General features: G+C 38.0%; 2 protein-coding genes and 1 pseudogene across 2 annotated transcripts; all 3 read left to right on the top strand.

Moving 5' to 3' along the window:
- Positions 1-2,028: 2,028 nt before the first annotated feature.
- Positions 2,029-4,057, top strand: LOC146453405 (uncharacterized). Its single transcript, XM_085096562.1, has 2 exons — positions 2,029-2,157; positions 2,820-4,057. Exons 1-2 carry the CDS (start codon positions 2,103-2,105, stop codon positions 3,254-3,256), a joined length of 492 nt encoding a protein of 163 aa, XP_084952688.1. The 5' UTR covers positions 2,029-2,102; the 3' UTR covers positions 3,257-4,057.
- Positions 4,058-6,251: 2,194 nt separating this feature from the next.
- On the top strand, positions 6,252-10,135 carry LOC146453404 (uncharacterized). Its single transcript, XM_085096536.1, has 2 exons — positions 6,252-6,406; positions 8,979-10,135. Exons 1-2 carry the CDS (start codon positions 6,349-6,351, stop codon positions 9,302-9,304), a joined length of 384 nt encoding a protein of 127 aa, XP_084952662.1. The 5' UTR covers positions 6,252-6,348; the 3' UTR covers positions 9,305-10,135.
- Positions 10,136-11,254: 1,119 nt separating this feature from the next.
- LOC146453403 (uncharacterized) lies at positions 11,255-14,956 on the top strand (annotated as a pseudogene).
- Positions 14,957-16,842: the final 1,886 nt, after the last annotated feature.

Raw genomic sequence — 16,842 nt, 5'->3', positions numbered from 1 at the left:
TCTCTTAATTAAATTACAAGCAAATTGCTTTTTACAAGTTAAAAGTAGAAAAAAGAACTATTAAAACCTATTTGCAACTTGTCAGGCTGCAGTACTTTTAAAAGCACAAACAAATTACCTAGCGAGACACAACGCAGCTCTGAAGATTCTGTTCTTCGAAATTCTTAAAGACCAGACAAGGCCCAGTTGTTCAAAGCTCGATTAAGCTAATCCGGGGTTAACGTGAACTTTGATTCGATTTTAATGACTAGCCATTAAAGATTTTTCGAAAAGGTTTTTGTCCTTCAGTTTTGACTTGGTCTTTTCTTTGCCATTAGCTTCAAATTAGCTTTCTAAGAAATTTTTAACGAGCGAAATGAGAACCTCGGTTTTAATCGGGGGATTAGCGTTAATCGGCTTTCGAACAACCGGGCGCTTGGTGTCCAAGCCAGTACCACCATGGTACTCGCCGGTCCAACCTAAGCACCTATACGAGAATGAAAGTGCTTAAGCGTTCTTGGATATGCCGGTCTGTGCAGAGAATGCGGAGGTGAGAGCAAACAGAATTTATGCGAGAGTAGTAGACAAAGAGAGAAAGTGAGTCGCGATGATTGAGATAAGCTGCCCGTGGTGGATGGATAACAGATCGACTAAAGAAGCAGAGAAGACAACCAAGTACGGGCTACGATGGAGCTTAAACAGCAATATCCCGGTTACGATGTGAAGCAGTACAACATAGTTATTGATGTGCTTGGAGGGTGGTGGATGGATCTTGAAGAGACAAGGAAAGACCTTGTCGGACAGCGATCCAGATCGGCTCAGAGGCGGATCCTGTCACACAGTTTAAACATTGCCCTTACTTTTAAAATACTGATTTGACTTTAGGACTTTTATAAGGACTTTTAAAGTGATAATCGTTGCAGCGATGGTTTTAGCAGTTGGTCGTTTTTTAGGGAAATTTGACTTAGAAGCACTTTTCACTTTTTCTCTTTTTTTTTTTGTTTTTGTTTTTTGTTTTTGCTATATTGACGAAGTTTTTATACCAAGTTGCATTGTTTTAGACAGGAGTCATAGGCTACGTTCGCGCCCTATGTACGTTTTTTAGGGACGTAGCATCCAAGCGTTTTAGGATACTGCAATAATAATAATAATAATAATAATAATAATAATAATAATAATAATAATAATAATAATAATAATAATAATAATAATAATAATAATAATAATAATAATAAATATTATGAATTTATACTGCGCAGATTCTATAAGATATTCATCTTCGCCTTCCAATAAAGTATTAAATGTAGAAATAAAATAGGACTTTGTAATTGTAATCTTAAAATTGTAATCTTTAAAGATTACAATTCTGAAATTCCGTAAAAATGTTCAAACGCTGAAAGCCTGGCATGAGACTGAACCTGGTGATGACGGTAAAAGTACCAACGTAAACGAATATAAACGGCAATTGTTTTTTGTTTTTACATTTACCTATAATAAAAGGAGCTATTTCGGCTCTTTGGCAATTTATTTTAGGCAAATCAACCGTTACGTTGATCAGTTTAGTTTTAGGGAGATGAGCGAGCTTACAGAATATCAACTAAGGCGCAGCGGAGCACGCTCGACCCCAGACCTTTTCTGATTAGCGCGCACTTGATGGAGAAAGGTGACAGAGGAATCTGAAATGTAGCTTGAAAGTCGATCAAGCGCTCCTTTTGTGAAACAGTAGATACACAATAGAGGAAGGGCTTTAATCAGCACGATTTAACATTGTTGACTTTATGAAATGGTTTTCAAAACACGATCGACATACAAAGTGAAAAGAAAAATATGATGTTGCCCCCCCCAAATATTCCGTCTTGTTGAAAAGACAAATTATGATTGGCACAGGGTAAAACCTTGGTTTTTTCCTCCCAAAATGAATTTAAAATTAGTTTCAAAACAGTCTTAGTGAGGATTTAGCTGCACAAAAAGTCCATGTTGCTAATGGCTCTTTAAACACGTATTTATATAAAAAAAATAATATTTGCATTCCTGAATCACATGAGCCAGCTTCACTTTTCATAAAATTTCAAGCTTTAAGTAAGCATGCAATCAAACCCCAACTTCGTGGCAAGAATTCAACAATGAAAAAATTTGTACTGGCAAGTAGCTTTCTGTTCTACCTGTTAACTACTCACGGTAAGATTTAGTAACTTCTTGACACTTAAGTACTGAAATATTCCTCCGACTCATTAACGAGCGTTTACAAGCACAAGGTCTTATGCAGAGAAAACAATTTTAATTCGATGGACGCGGGTTCTGGAGACAGAGTTTGTCACTAGCAGCTAGGGGTAGTGAAAAAAAAATAGTAGAGTCAGTGGCTTATTCTGATCGGTTGTGGCCATGCAGCTCGGTGTTTAGGGGACAGAATAATCGCTAATGTCCCAGCCATAACAGAGTATATCGGCGAAACTAATTCACGAAAGGCCAAAGAGAAAGAGAAAAGCTCTGTGGAACGTTTGAACTGGCAAATAGATCTGTGACAAATCGTTTGTAAGGGATAACGAACCTGTACGAGTGCGTGGTGTGTTAAACGTTGTTCCAAGTTCTTGATCACAGTTTCACCAGCAAAAATTTACAAGGTCAGTGAACCAACGTGTGTGGTGGTGAAAATAAACAAACAAGTGCTGTACAAGGTGCCTTATAATACGGTTTGTTCGTTTTCGGCTCGATCAAAGCGAACCAATTCTATCATGTCAGACCGGAGCAGTATTTTCTTAGGAACTCGGGGATTGACTGCTATAGACTAATATTTAGTATCTTTTTTAGTAAAACTCATGTATTGATATGTTGCATTGTAGCTGATGGGTTCCAATGTTATTTGTGCAATGGAATGCAGTCTTCACTAGAAGTGTGTGATCAGAAGATCGTGAAAGCGTCATGTGACACTCATGCCAAGGGAGCTGATCGGTGCGGAATCTTTTCCTTTGTAAATGGCTCCACTGGAATCCGCGTTTATGGCAAGAGCTGTGTGTATAAAAGGTTTTGTCAAGATAAAGAGCATTTCTGTGAAAGCGTCTCCACAAAACTGGGAGATGCTAAAGGGTGCAACATCGTGTGCTGCGGTGAAGAACTGTGCAACTTTAATAGCAGTAGTTACAAGGAGGAATGGAAAGGTAACGACGACTCTGAAGATTGCGATTGGATCGATGTAGGTGTGTCTACAAGGGTCAGCGCCTTACTCATTGGAATCTGTGCACTTTGTGCAACAATGGCATTGTTCAAAGAGCATAACTGAAGCGAAAAGCTAATAGATTCCATACAGTTGCATGTTTACACATTTTTTGCTTAATTTAAACTTTTGTTTGAGTTAAAACCCCTGACTCATTAGATTTATGAAGGAATAATATAAACCAATGAGATACTAACACACCTCAGCTAAATCGCCGCCAAATTCCCACTGTCATTTATGCAAAATTTCATGTTTTTTTTTCTTTCGAAAAATGGAAATGCCTCTCCACGGACAAGAGGTGGACTACAAACCTTTTACAAAAGTAATTAATGAACTATGTAAAAGGAGAAAGAAACCATGATTTACAAAAGAGAAGTAAAAAGCACTGTTATTGTCGGCCTCGGAATGTCTTGTTTTGAGAAAACAGGTGTAAGAGTGATTTACCGGTCTTACTGTTTCAAAAACGTTACAACATGTAATGTAAAAAAGTTACATGTGTATAAACACGGAAGCGACGGAAACGAGACCAGAAATCTAACGGCTGAAAACGAAAAACAAAAACAAAAAAAAACCGCTTAGGTTGTAACAAGGCTGTAACATGTTTTTCTTAGGGGATGGATCGAACGCCATGTACGGCAAGACCACCGTATTAGTCAAAAGGTGCAAACACAATTTTGTGTCCATTCTTTTTTCCTGGAAAAACGCGTAATGCAGTTTACCACGCAGTGATCATTCCGCAAAACCTTTTTTTGGTGTATCAACCGAAAGCGATTTTGTGATTTCAAGTCTTTTTACCATGTTTACGGCTTTATTCAGTGACATTCACATCGGCCAAAACCTGCCTTGTGTGTGTGTGTGTGTGTGTGGGGGGGGGGGGGGGGGGAGGAGGGGGTATATTGTCCTCAATGAATAACATGGAATGAACAACATCAATGAACAACTGTCCTCAATGAACAACGTAGAATGAATTGTCGGACAGAACATAGAGAAACCTACGATTAAAATTAAACTTTTTCTTCACAAACATGTCGTCTGGCATGCAAGAGTAAAAGCCGGCTGGCCTTTTGAAATGGGTCTTGATTGGATAATTCAGTGCATTTGAACACGCACTGTACTGTATGTTACAAAACAGTGTGACAGAATATTAGTTTTACTTAAGTTGTAATGTAAATTACCCTCTGTATGAACGCTTTCTGGAAGCCGTGTTATTTTTTTTTATTTAGTTGCAGTATTGATCAGTGGAAAGACTTTCTGCTTACTTCCTTCTGTCAACGGCGGAAATCTGTGTGGCAATGAAATGAAGAAGTATATTAAAAAGATTGCTTTTCGTTCTCAGTTTCCAAAATTTATCTTTATAATTGGTGTACATGCCTGAGAAATAATGCTTTTCTGTTTGAATACGACCTGTAGCTCTCTCCTCCGCAGAGGCTCCTTCATAAAAAAGAAAGGAGAAATAATGCTTTTCTGTTTGAATACGACCAGTAGCTCTCTCCTCCGCAGAGGCTCCTTCATAAAAAAAGAAAGGAAATGGGAAGAAAAATAAAAAGAGGCGCCAAGCGATCGTGGTTATTTCACTCTCTCCAGTCCCTTATTTGTCTCCGCTCGTGTGCAAAAGAGGCCTCCGCGGAGGAGAGAAATGCGACAGCCTATTTCGAAGACTGAGAGCTAGAGAATAATAATAATAATAATAATAATAATAATAATAATAATAATAATAATAATAATAATAATAATTTTTATTTGGCCACTCATATAATTTTACATACATCACTTGAATCTACAAGTTATCTAATACCTGGAAGATCTCTGCAAGCTCGTTAGAGCTTTTCTAAGGAGACCTCCCTTCTAAATGCACAAACTTTACAATCGTTTGGTAATCATGGTGGCGTAATTACATTAAATTGTAGCAAGATTTCTATGAAATATTTCTAACGATTAAACAGCTCATACTTGTCCTTTTTGTCGTTCACACAGAGTCATATTGTTTCTGAACAAATAGTTTTACTTCTTTCTTTAAATTGTACATTGACTTAATATCCTTTAATGTCTTTAATGTTGTTGGCAAACTATTCCATATTTCTGCTCCTCTCTATTTTACTGAAAATTTAGCATAGTTTGTTCTTGCTAACATGTAATTTTGTCGAGAGAGGGGAGACTCTGTCGATAAACCTCACTTGGCCAACTCATTCCATTTTCATGATTTAGTGAAACATGTTTTCTTGTCTTGAAAGAGGAGCTCAACTCGTCTCGGAATTATTGCCGTTGCCGTGGCTAGCTTTGCATCTCTGATAAGTTCCCACTCCCCATCCAGTCTGTTCTTGACCTGAGGCCGGTTGTTCAAAGAGCGGATAACTCTATCCAGTGGATAAATCGCTATCCAGCTGATAAAATGTACTCCAACTAATACATTTTATCCCCTGGATAGCGACTTATCCACTGGAGAGAGTTATCCGCTCTTTGAACAACTGGGGCCTGATGCGGAGGCGCGATTTCCCGCCTCGCATGAAAATTTGCACCGGAAATTACCGACACAACAATGAAGAGTAGGAAATTAGTATCGATCCTTGATCATTGATAAAGCGATAAATAACAAATGCCTTGCACGTAATTCGCAAAATGTCGATTTGTGTAAAGATCTTTTGAAAATACAACCATTGTCCTCCCTCGGAGATTTATAATGTCTCGCCATTCCATAAATATTCAACGCTGCTAGACAAACAAAGATAATATTTACATTAATTTAAATTTTATTTTGTACCTCTTAATTTTTCTCAGTAATAATTGCAACACATGCAAAGGTGTTGAATGGTTGTTTGGTTTGTCGACTTTGTCCTTTTATAATTTTTATAAGTTGTACCTCAAAAACAATACGATGAAAACTAGTGAAGAGAAGCAAACAGCCGCCCGGAATAAATAAAAAACCCTCTTCGGAATATCAAATAAGTCAGGAAATATATATATTGCTGAAGAAAGTACTCTAGCAATTTTATGATGTTGCATATTAATGCATAACAGCTGGTTTGATATAAAATTACCAGTTACTATTCTCAGTTTTGCCCGGTGGGTTTCGTGTCAAGTTGTTGTGATAATCAACATTCCTCTGCAGCTGATTTCACCGCGAGAAGGTTTCAGTTGTGACTGAGCAGCAATCGTTTGATATGCATCTTCTACTGCTTGCTGCTGGATTTTTACTTTTCAGTGTGTTTGCTTTCAGAGGTAAGGTTCAAGTTGTATTATTTTCTATTTTCAGTGTGCAATGTGTTGAACCCAACGTGTTAGTGATTCGTGATAACACAGTCACACATGTTGTTTACAATACTAGATATCAGTATAAACTGATTCAAACAACAACTTCTAATTGTCCCGGAACGTTTGGCGTTTTAACGTCACTGATCTTTGAATCGTTTTAAAAGAACGCCAGCACAAAGAATTATAAAATGGAATGATATGTTAGGCTTTGTCTACAGCTTATGTGATAAACCTTCTCCTTGGAGTTGATTTATCTGTCCTGTCCCCAGTTTCCTTCCGCGGTTGCCGCTATTAAAATTGACGTCATTCAAGATTCCGACTTCCAAGTTAAGCCATATGGCATTTTTCGTACGCATTTTGCAATGTAAACAGTGTATTTATGATGTTGTTTTGGTTCTGTAGAAACATTTATAAAACCATCAGAATTATATAGTGTCGTCATTTTCATTACTTGAATTATTGGCATTTCCAGACAGTTTGTTTCTTGATCCACAGCTGAGCGCGTGAGGCTTCATCCAACCGTCGATCTGTTCAAACCGCCTCATGTAATGCCTCAGTTTTATAAAGCGTGCGTACCGTATTTTCAAAATAATTTCTAAAATTAATCTGACAGCTCGGTTAGAGCTTTTGTTACCGTATCATCACCAAAAGGTGACCAGTGGGTAACATAAGCCGACATCACAGGCTGTGATACACGCAAACGTTTGTTTTACCTAAGACCAAAAAGTATACAGATTACAAAAATAGTTTGACTATCAAACAGCTAGAACAGTAGCGAGAACAGGAATCCGACCAGCAAAAGGATTCCTCTTTTGTACCTTTTATACGGAACAGGTTAAAACAATAGACATGGGATTAAGAAGGTCACAGCTTCGAGCGTTCTGGTTCATCAGTGATAAATTAAAACTGTGGACTTTTAAACTCATAAATTTTCGTTTACTTAAACAGCTATCCAAAGGTATAATTTTTTTTCTCCAAACTACATACGCCTGCTTATCGCAAGCTCTTTTTCTGTCGGTCCGAGCCCTCAGTGGCTGGCCGAGGACTAGAGCGAGAGAGAGAAAGAGGAGCAGTCGGTCTGTTCAAAACTGACATATGATGATGGAAGGGGAGGGGAGGGGCGGGGAAAGAGGGGAAGAGGGCAAGGGATGAATCTCACATAAACAAGAATGGGAGTGCTCGTCAGTTTGAATTAGATGAATATTATTTTACTGACGTACCCTCATTATTTTTTACCACTAATCAAAAAGTACCAAAACTCAGGTGTGTGATCCAGATATATTGAACAGTTGAGCAGCGCTAGTGGTGGAAACATGGTAACGTAAGAAAGGATAAGTATTCAGGTGGCCGAAATAATATACTAACGTGGTGACGCTGCTTTCATGTAATTTTAAATACAAACTTAATTACCACTTCCCCAAAGAGGATTTTCGGAGGCAATAATATACAGTTAAGCTAAAAATTAATCATTAAACTTAAATAAATGCTATAATAATCATAATAATTATATTAATAGTCTATATGACTTAAATAGAGCAAATAACATACCACAATCAAGCGGAAGTGCAAAAGTTACTTAAGAGGCGAGACCTAAAGCGGCGTTTAAAAACGTTAACCGATTGGCAAAGTTTAAGATCGTTTGATAACGAATTCCATTAAGTAACTGCTCTATAATAAAATGTTCTCTGGCCGCTTGCGCGCTGTTCTAAAGCGAGGTATGTTAAGCATTTGGGAACTTCTCGTTGTATGATTTGTGACATCACATTCTGTCAAACACTCAAATGGCATTACGGCATCCCGGTAGTAAAGATGCTCCTTCACTGGAAGCCAGCGCAGTTCCTTTAAAAATTGGAGGTACGAGATCGTATTTCCTTCTTCCGCTTACTATGCGACAGGCAAAATTCTGGACTGTCAGTGACACTTTTTAATTTGTTTGAGAAGGATTACTTCAAACGCATGAGCAATAAAATAGTTTACTGAAAATAAGTGAGTTTATAATAATGATTAAGGACTGTTTGCCAAAAGAGTATTTAACTCTATTGATCTGAGCTAAACGTGACATAAACGAAGAAACAGTATCTAGAACATGATCACTAAAAGTTAAGTTTGGATCCATGATTACACCGAGGTCTTTAGCGGTGGTTGCAAGACAAGAATGGCTAGCTCTTCACTCACTTTCTTTGCTCTATGGTAAAAAAAAGGTTCACAAGCGAGAAACTAAGTTTTTTTTAAGAACAAAGCTCAACTTTGTGATCCCGTTGATGTAAAATTAAGGAATCACTTTATCGACGCTGTATTCAGACACCTTATATAATTGAATGGCAAGCGTTTGTTTATTTCGAGGGAGTTAAGATATTTTTTTTTTTTGCTACGTCTTTTGCGGCTTTCCTTGCTGGAATAATCATTTTAACAACATCTGACAGAAAAACTATCATAGGGATTATTAGGTGCGTTAGCTATTACTTGCCACAAAACCATTTTGATCCTATACTGTATTACTCATGTTGTTGATTTAATCTTGTTTTTCATCCCCTGATAGTCTCCGGCCTTAGGTGTAATCAGTGCTCAAGCTTTACATCCTTTGAAGATTGCATCAAGCAGCGACAAGAAATTGATTGTGATGATAGAGATTACAAGTGCGGAAAGTTTCGTTACAAGTTCAAGAAACACCAGGAAATCTACAGTTTGTCTTGTAGCAGCAATGTGCACTGCAATGATCCTGCACGCGCGTGTCGCATTAGCACAAATATGAGTGACTGTGAAGTGACATGCTGTGATACAGATCTCTGTAACCCAGCTTCACTTCTGCTGGTCAGCGGCTTGGTTATTTTAGCATGCGTGCTAGGGACGTTGATGATCACCTGATGTATTGATCAGAAACAAAACTTGCTAACTGTAACGACTTGAAGTTTCGTAGACGTGTACATTCAAAGTGGTCAACACCGGGGATTTAATTCCACGACCGCCTGTGCTATTTTGGGAATGGAAACGCCACCAAATCTCTCTTATGCCTCCGGATTGTTTGAAATAAATTTATACAAACCCGGTACGAGCACTATTCTTGCTCAAGGTTATGGAAAAAATAAATATGCTTACTTTCTCTTCTATAGTTTGCTATTTGTGAGCTACGTATCATTCTCGGCTAGAATAGCCTCCCATCCAGTTGATACTCGGATAGTCGCACTAATGAGTCAGATTAAAACTCTCTACATGGTAGGGGAAAGCCTCCCACGCAGTTCCAATAGTCAATATAGGTTAAATCTAATCACCGGTATAATAGGTCAACATAAAATAGTCCATAAATTCCATAAATGTAAAATATATATGAAACATATATTTTGAACTGCGGATTGAAGATCAAACAGAAGAAAGATCCTCGCAGTTACTACGCAACTTACGCAGTTGCGAAAAGAAAGCCTGAAAAAAATTCAGGCTTGAACGGGATTCGAACCCATGACCTCTGCGTCGTAAAATAGTCCAGTGAGTTGACAGCTTAATTCAATTTGTGGGACTCGTTTTACACCTTTTAAAAGTGGCATCGGCCCGTGAATACTCCAACATCCAGCACCTTGGTAAACACCAGACTCGTGCATACAGATAAGATCTTTAGCTTGAACTGCTGGCAATTTAGCAGGTCAGTACACGGTCCACGCACAATCTGGTCACGTCGGAGAATGGCAATAACCATTCAAGAAGGGTGCGAACATGTTGCCTGTTGGAGTACTGTTGATTTACAGCTTTGATTCATAATGAAACAATCACAAGTTTACTATCACTTTAAAAATTAAATATTTCGGAGGAACGCTTGACTCTCCCAAACTTTCTAATTAGTACCTTGAATTTTGTCGATGCACTTTATATTTGCTCCTTATATTCGTAGTAATTTCAATTCGCAAACGTAAATTAAAGGACCGTAAAGCCTTGGAATCGATTAGTTTTAATTTTATATTCCATAAATTGTAAGAATTTTTTCAGGTGTCCGGATTATAATTATAATTATAATTATTATTATTATTATTATTATTCCAAATATATTTTTAGTGATGATGCATTGAATTGTAAAATGTTTTTTAATAGTTCTTCTTTGTACTTTTAACTTGTAAATATCGATTTTGCTCGGAATATTTTAATAAAGTTTAATTATTTTTAAAATTATTATTATTATTATTATTATTATTATTATTATTATTATTATTATTATTATTATTATTATGTGTAAAACCTAGAGATGCTAATCTCATGAACCACGTAGGGCACACAGCGTAGACTATGTGGCCTTAGAGGAACTAAACTGCTCTATTAAACTATTTCATACTTAAAATTACTTAAAAGCTAACTCTAAATAACTTGGTGATAAAATGTTGCAAAAAAAGTAAAAAGTAAAATAAACTTAAAAAAAACTTATTATTTTAATTTGTTTATTTCTCATACCACAAGTTTGTTTAGGTGGCCTTGTTTACTCAGACAAGCTATTTCCTTTGCTTTAGGTTTCTAGGGTCCTCCTCCTCCTCCTCCTCCACCTCCTCCTTACTTCTTCTCCTCCTCCTTTTCCTCCTCCTCCTCCTTCTTCTTCTTCTTCTTCTCCTTCTTCTTCTTCTTCTTCTTCTTCTTCTTCTTCTTCTTCTTCTTCTTCTTCTTCTTCTTCTTCTTCTTCTTCTTATTATTATTATTATAGCAGTAAAAAACGTTCATATGCTATTTACAAATAAAATAGTTGACGGGGCTCCTCAATAAAGATTATTATTACGGGGCGCGTATGCGTAGCCCGCTCACTATTAAAAATAAACAAAATAAACAAATAATTAATGTGTGGACATGTCGAGAGAAGCAACTAAGGTGAAATGGACAGAACGGATGAACAGTGATATCCTAGAGTGCAAGAAAGAAGCCAAGGAAATGGTTTCTTCAAATAATCCTCCTTATTACACAAATGGAAGGAAGAAAGGTTACATAGAGGTGATGAAGGACTTATGGAAGGGGAGAGGTTATGGACATCTTAAGTTAATGAGTCAAAATCTGAGAGATCAGGCCTCAAGATTGGAAAAAAATGCTGCAGGATAGTACGAAGAACAACGGGAACTTCAATTTAGCGGACAGAAACGAGGGAGAACCTGAGTCCAGTGAAGGAGAGGTCTTTGAAGCAAATAGTTGTTCGAAAGCCGATTAACGCTAATCCCCGATTAAAAGTTAACCGAGGTTTCCAGCTCGCTCGTTAAAAATGGTAAAGACAAAACTGAGGAACAAAATCTTTGGAAGAATCTTTGATCGTTAGTCATTAAACTCGCATCAAAGTTCACGTTAATTCAGAATTAGTTTAATCAGGCTTTGAACAACTGGACCCTGCTCAACAAAACAATATTCCCGGCGAGCTGAAAATGCTAATTCTGCAAACTCTGTGAACTTGGATTTACATACGTCGATGATTGAAGTGGACGTGGTTCGTTAAGCAAGCAATGAAGTTAATCAAACAACTTCTCCCCAGAGATTTCAAGATACAACACAGAGAGCGCAAAGCATAATTCAATCAAACCTACCCGATTACGAGGTGTTTCCCACTGAAATCAAGGGCAATATCAATCACGAGAGTTTCGGCGATACTATCGGTGTTTACGATGAAATTGTCCATTACAGGAGGAAAATTTACAATGTACCATCGGGAAGAGCCGTCCAAGCCTTTATAGAAGAGCTAACTTTCTGGATCTAAACTCCGTTGCTTTGAAAGCTTTTATGGTCCTCCCAACTTTGATCCTGCAAAAGCCAACCGCTACTTCTAAAAGCAAGGAGCATAGTGCAGCGATAGAACGAAGATTAAACCTGTGGAGGCAAGGAGATTTAGATCTCTTGCTAAAAGAAGAAAGATTCATCCAAGGGAAGTCTGTGAATTCAAAGAAGGCTAGAACAGTTGAGGACATATCCAAAGTTTGGTGAAACTGGTTTTCCAAGGAAAGTTATCTGCAGCTATTAAGCTTTTGGATAGCGAGAGCTCAACGGGCCTACGCAACCTTACACCAGAAGTCCTAGAAAGGCTGAAGGAGAAACATCCAGAAGCGTCAGATATCGCGGATGAGAGTGTATTATACGGGCCCATTGATTACATTCCAATTGGCGTTTTGTACTTAATCGACGAGAAAATCATCTTTGATGCTGCATCCAAACCAAAGGGCTCAGCCGGGCCGTCGGGGATGGATGCCGAGCTATATCGAAGAATTCTTTGCTCAAAGAATTTCAAGGCTGAGGGCAAGGTTTTGAGAGATAAGATAGCCTTTTTCCCAAGAAATCTGTTAAAGATCGCTTATCACCCATCTTTGCTGGAAGGCTACACCTCTTGCAGACTCATCCCCTTGGATAAAAACCCTGGAATACGACCTATTGGCGTTGGTAAGGTCCTGAGACGAATAGTTGGAAAAACTATCGCGGGTTTTTTGAAGGAAGAGATCAAAGACGCAGCGGGCCCCCTTCAGGTTTGCGCAAGCCATAGTGCAGGCTCAGAGGCCGCGATAGATGCTATGAGTCAAGTGTTTGAAGAGGAGGGAATAGATGGTATTTTACTGATAGATGCAAGCCGAGAACGCCTTTAACCAAATGAACCATTCTGTCGCCTTACATAACATCCAGATAACCTGCAAGGAAATGTCACTTTACATCATTAACACCTACAGAAGCCCGTCGAGGCTCTTTATTTGCGGCGGAGGTGAGATATTATCACAGGAGGGTACGACGCCCTTAGCCATGCCCTGGTACTCGGTCAACACATCTATCATGATCCAGAGCTTAATGATAAGCACACCAGGTGTTAAACAAGTATGGCTAGCCGATGACTCTGCGTGGCGTGGACAAATCGTGCCCTTGTATAATTTGTACAATCACCAGAGTCAGGAAGGAAAGAAGTATGGTTCTCTAGTGAATGGACCAAAGAACTGGCTGATTGTCAAATCCGACGTACTTGCAGTTAAGGCAAAGAAGGTGTTTAGAGATGGGGTTAATATTACAACTGAAGGCCAGCGCCACTTAGTGGCCGTCATCGGATCTCAAGAGTTCAAAGATCAATATTGTCGGGAAAGGTCCTTGGATGGAAAGGAGAACTCGAAGCCCTATCTGAGATAGCAAGGAGCCAGCCTCATGCAGCCTACACTGTTTTCACGAAGGGTTACAAATCCAAGTTTACCTATTTCATGCGCACAGTAGAGTCGTTTGAAGATTTCGTTGACCCTATTCAAGAGGCGATCGACGACTTACTCCTCCCAACACTATTCGGTCAAACGGAGCCCCTCCCTAGTAATCTGCGTCAGCTTATTACTTTGACACCCGCTCAAGGAGGGCTAGGCGTACCTGACTTACGGTTTGAAGCTCCACCGCAGTTTGCTGCCTCCACGACAATAACAGCATCGCACGTAGATTCTATTACCACGCAGAGCACGTTTATGGTGGCAGGCGAGAAGTCCACGGAGGAGTTAAAAAGACAACATCAAGCTTTGAAAACTGCGTCGGTGAAATCGAGAATGGAAAGTATTGATTCCACTCTACCCTCGGATCTGCTGCAGTCAGTTAACCAATCGAGAGACAAGGGTGCGAGCTCGTGGCTTACCGCAGTGCCTCTTGTCGACCAAGGCTTAGTGCTGAATAAACCGAAGAATTCAGAGACTCGCTGCGCTTAAGGTATAATGTGCCCCTTTCTGATTTACTAAGCAAGTGTGTTTGTGGTGAGAAGTATACCGTCTGCCGTGCCCTGTCATGCAAAAAGGGAGGGTTCGTGGCGCAGAGACACGATGGCGTTCGCAACCTACTTACCTCATTTCTTGGTAAGGTTTGCACCAACGTTGAAGTCGAACCACAACTACAACCTCTCAACAATGAGTGATTCAACCTCAGAAGCGCGGTGACAAGTCCGGGGGCAAGCTGGACATGAAGGCAGGGGGCTTTTGGTCTCGAGGAGTTACAGCATATTTCGATGTCAGAGTAACGCATGTTAACTCCAAGTGTAACCAGAGAAAAGCAACATCCACAATCTTTAAAGAGCAAGAAGAGGAGAAAAAGCGGAAGTACCAGCAGAGGGTGCTGGACGTTGAAATGGACTCCCCTAGTCTTTGGAACCAACGGTAGGATGGGAGCTGACTGCAATTGCTTTCTCAAACGCCTAGCCGAGAACCTCTCAGGAAAGAATGAGGAACCTTATCACATTACTATCACTTGGATTAGAACATTGCTTTCTTTTGAGATTTTAAGGTTCGTACACACATGCGTAAGAGGCTCCAGGACACCTTTCCACAAAATTCCACAAGGGGATTTCATCGATGACTGCCACTTAAACGCAAGCCAAGCGTGTGTCCGTTGATTTTGGAAGAAATGAGATGCTGTCACAAGTTAACCATTTTCAGTCAAAAACACGTGTGTCTTGGGATTTATACTCTGAATTTTTGCTGGCTGATTTTCTGGCATAAGTTTAGCTTTATTGTTAATGAGTTTTGTAATCGGAATGATTTGTAAATAGGTTTTAATAGATCTTTTTTCTACTTTTAACTTGTACATAGCAATTTGTTTGGAATATATTAATTATTACAAAATTACTATTATTATTTTTTTAATAAAATAAAATAATAGATCTCTTTATTCAAATATTCCAAGGAAAATTGATATTTACAAGTTAAAAGTAGAAAAAAGAATAGTAAAAAACCTATTTACAATATCGTGATTAAAAAAAGAGAGTATTTCGAAGCACAACAGAGCTATTTTCAAGTACAATTTTTTTAAAAAGTAATCATAGTAAATTATTATTATAATTATTATATACTTTTAACTTGTAAATAGCAATTTTTGTGGAAAATTATTATTATTATTATTATTATTATTATTATTATTATTATTATTATTATTATTATTATTATGGAGGCAGTGTGTCAACATCTGGATATATGAAATAAAAAACACACAAGGAGCTAGGCGGAAACCCGTGGCTAGCCCTGCGTCTAAATTTAATTATAATTATTATTATTATTATTACTATTATTAAGATGTCATAATGATAATAATAATAATAATAATAATAATCGCTAGTGCGGATATCTGAAATACGTGTCTATATGTTTTATACTTAGGGCTTTTTATCGACACTGGTTTAGCCGTCATTAGTTTGATTCGATTGTATGATCTTAATATCTCTGCATAATGGAATTCTTTATTTTATAGAGGGGATTGAAAGGTCCTTTTGGCCGCTAGCAGTGCAAAAGAGTGGTATGTTCAATAGTTGAGAGTTTCTGGTATTCCTTGCCGAGACGGCGGATCTTCTGACAAGCTTAGATGTCAAACACTCCAGAGCACATCTCGTAATGCACTTAAAAACCAGAACAGCAAAACGAAAATAAAGTTGTCTGATTGGTGGCCAGCGCAAATCTTTAGCAAGGGGTTATGTGATCGAATTTTTTAGCGCCGCACACCATGCGACAAGCGAAATTCTGTACTGCTTGGAGCTTGTCCAGATTAGCTTGAGTAGTATTGCCCCAAGCAGAAGAGCAATAGAATAATTTACTAAATACTAAGGCATTTATAATAATAATTAAGGCGCGCTTATCAAAAATATGCTTTACGCGGTTAATTTGGCCTAACCGTGACATGCAAGAGGATACAGTGGAAACGATATGCTCATTATATGTTAAATAAAAGTCCAGTGTTACGCCAAGGTCTCTTGCGGCCTTAACGGGCTCGAGTTCCCTCCCCAATAGAAATAGCCTAAAGTCGCTAACCTTAGCAGTCACTTGCCGGCTGCCGAATATCACTAGTTTTGTTATCTGGGTTGAGTAAAAGCTGATTATCAAAGCAGGAATTCCGAATACTTAACAAGTCCCTATTCATCTTTGCTATTGCTTCGTGCTGATCTTGAAGTTGAAATGACAGGAGTAGTTTGGTATCGTCGACGCAACACTACGATGAGCAATTTTCTGGCACGGAAGGGAGGTCATTAACATAGATGCTGGTGCTATTTCCTCTTCTTTTATGTAAGGTTAAGTTGCTTCTTTTTTTAGAATTTGTGAATGAATAGTGTTTCGATGAATTAATTGGATTTTTTTAACAGCAGGTTGATTATAAATAGGATTTTAATTGGGGTTTTGTAATAAAGATTTTATTATTATTGTTGTCTATTATTATTATTATAAACAAAAAAAGACTATTTTCAAACACAATGTTTTAAAATAATAATAATAATAATAGATTTAAAAAATTATTATTATTTTTATTATTATTATTGTTATGACATTTGTTTTTTCTTTAAAAAATTTTACAAGTAAAATCTTTATTACAAAACCTCAATTAAAATCCTATTTACAATCAACCTGCCTTTACAAAAAAATCCAATTAATTCATCAAAACACTATTCATTCACAAATTCTAAAAATAGAAGTAACTTTAAG

Source organism: Pavona decussata, unplaced genomic scaffold, assembly GCF_977016875.1.
Source record: "Pavona decussata unplaced genomic scaffold, jaPavDecu1.1 SCAFFOLD_330, whole genome shotgun sequence".
Classification (NCBI taxonomy): domain Eukaryota; kingdom Metazoa; phylum Cnidaria; class Anthozoa; order Scleractinia; family Agariciidae; genus Pavona; species Pavona decussata.
This window is presented reverse-complemented; position numbering and strand designations above follow the sequence as displayed.

Bases quoted from the DNA above. Each gene is read 5' to 3' on its own strand.
- LOC146453405 (XM_085096562.1), top strand. From the start codon at position 2,103: ATGAAAAAATTTGTACTGGCAAGTAGCTTTCTGTTCTACCTGTTAACT. The intron at 2,158-2,819 runs GTAAGATTTAGT...GTTGCATTGTAG, and splicing joins CTACCTGTTAACTACTCACG to CTGATGGGTTCCAATGTTAT.
- LOC146453404 (XM_085096536.1), top strand. From the start codon at position 6,349: ATGCATCTTCTACTGCTTGCTGCTGGATTTTTACTTTTCAGTGTGTTT. The intron at 6,407-8,978 runs GTAAGGTTCAAG...ATCCCCTGATAG, and splicing joins CAGTGTGTTTGCTTTCAGAG to TCTCCGGCCTTAGGTGTAAT.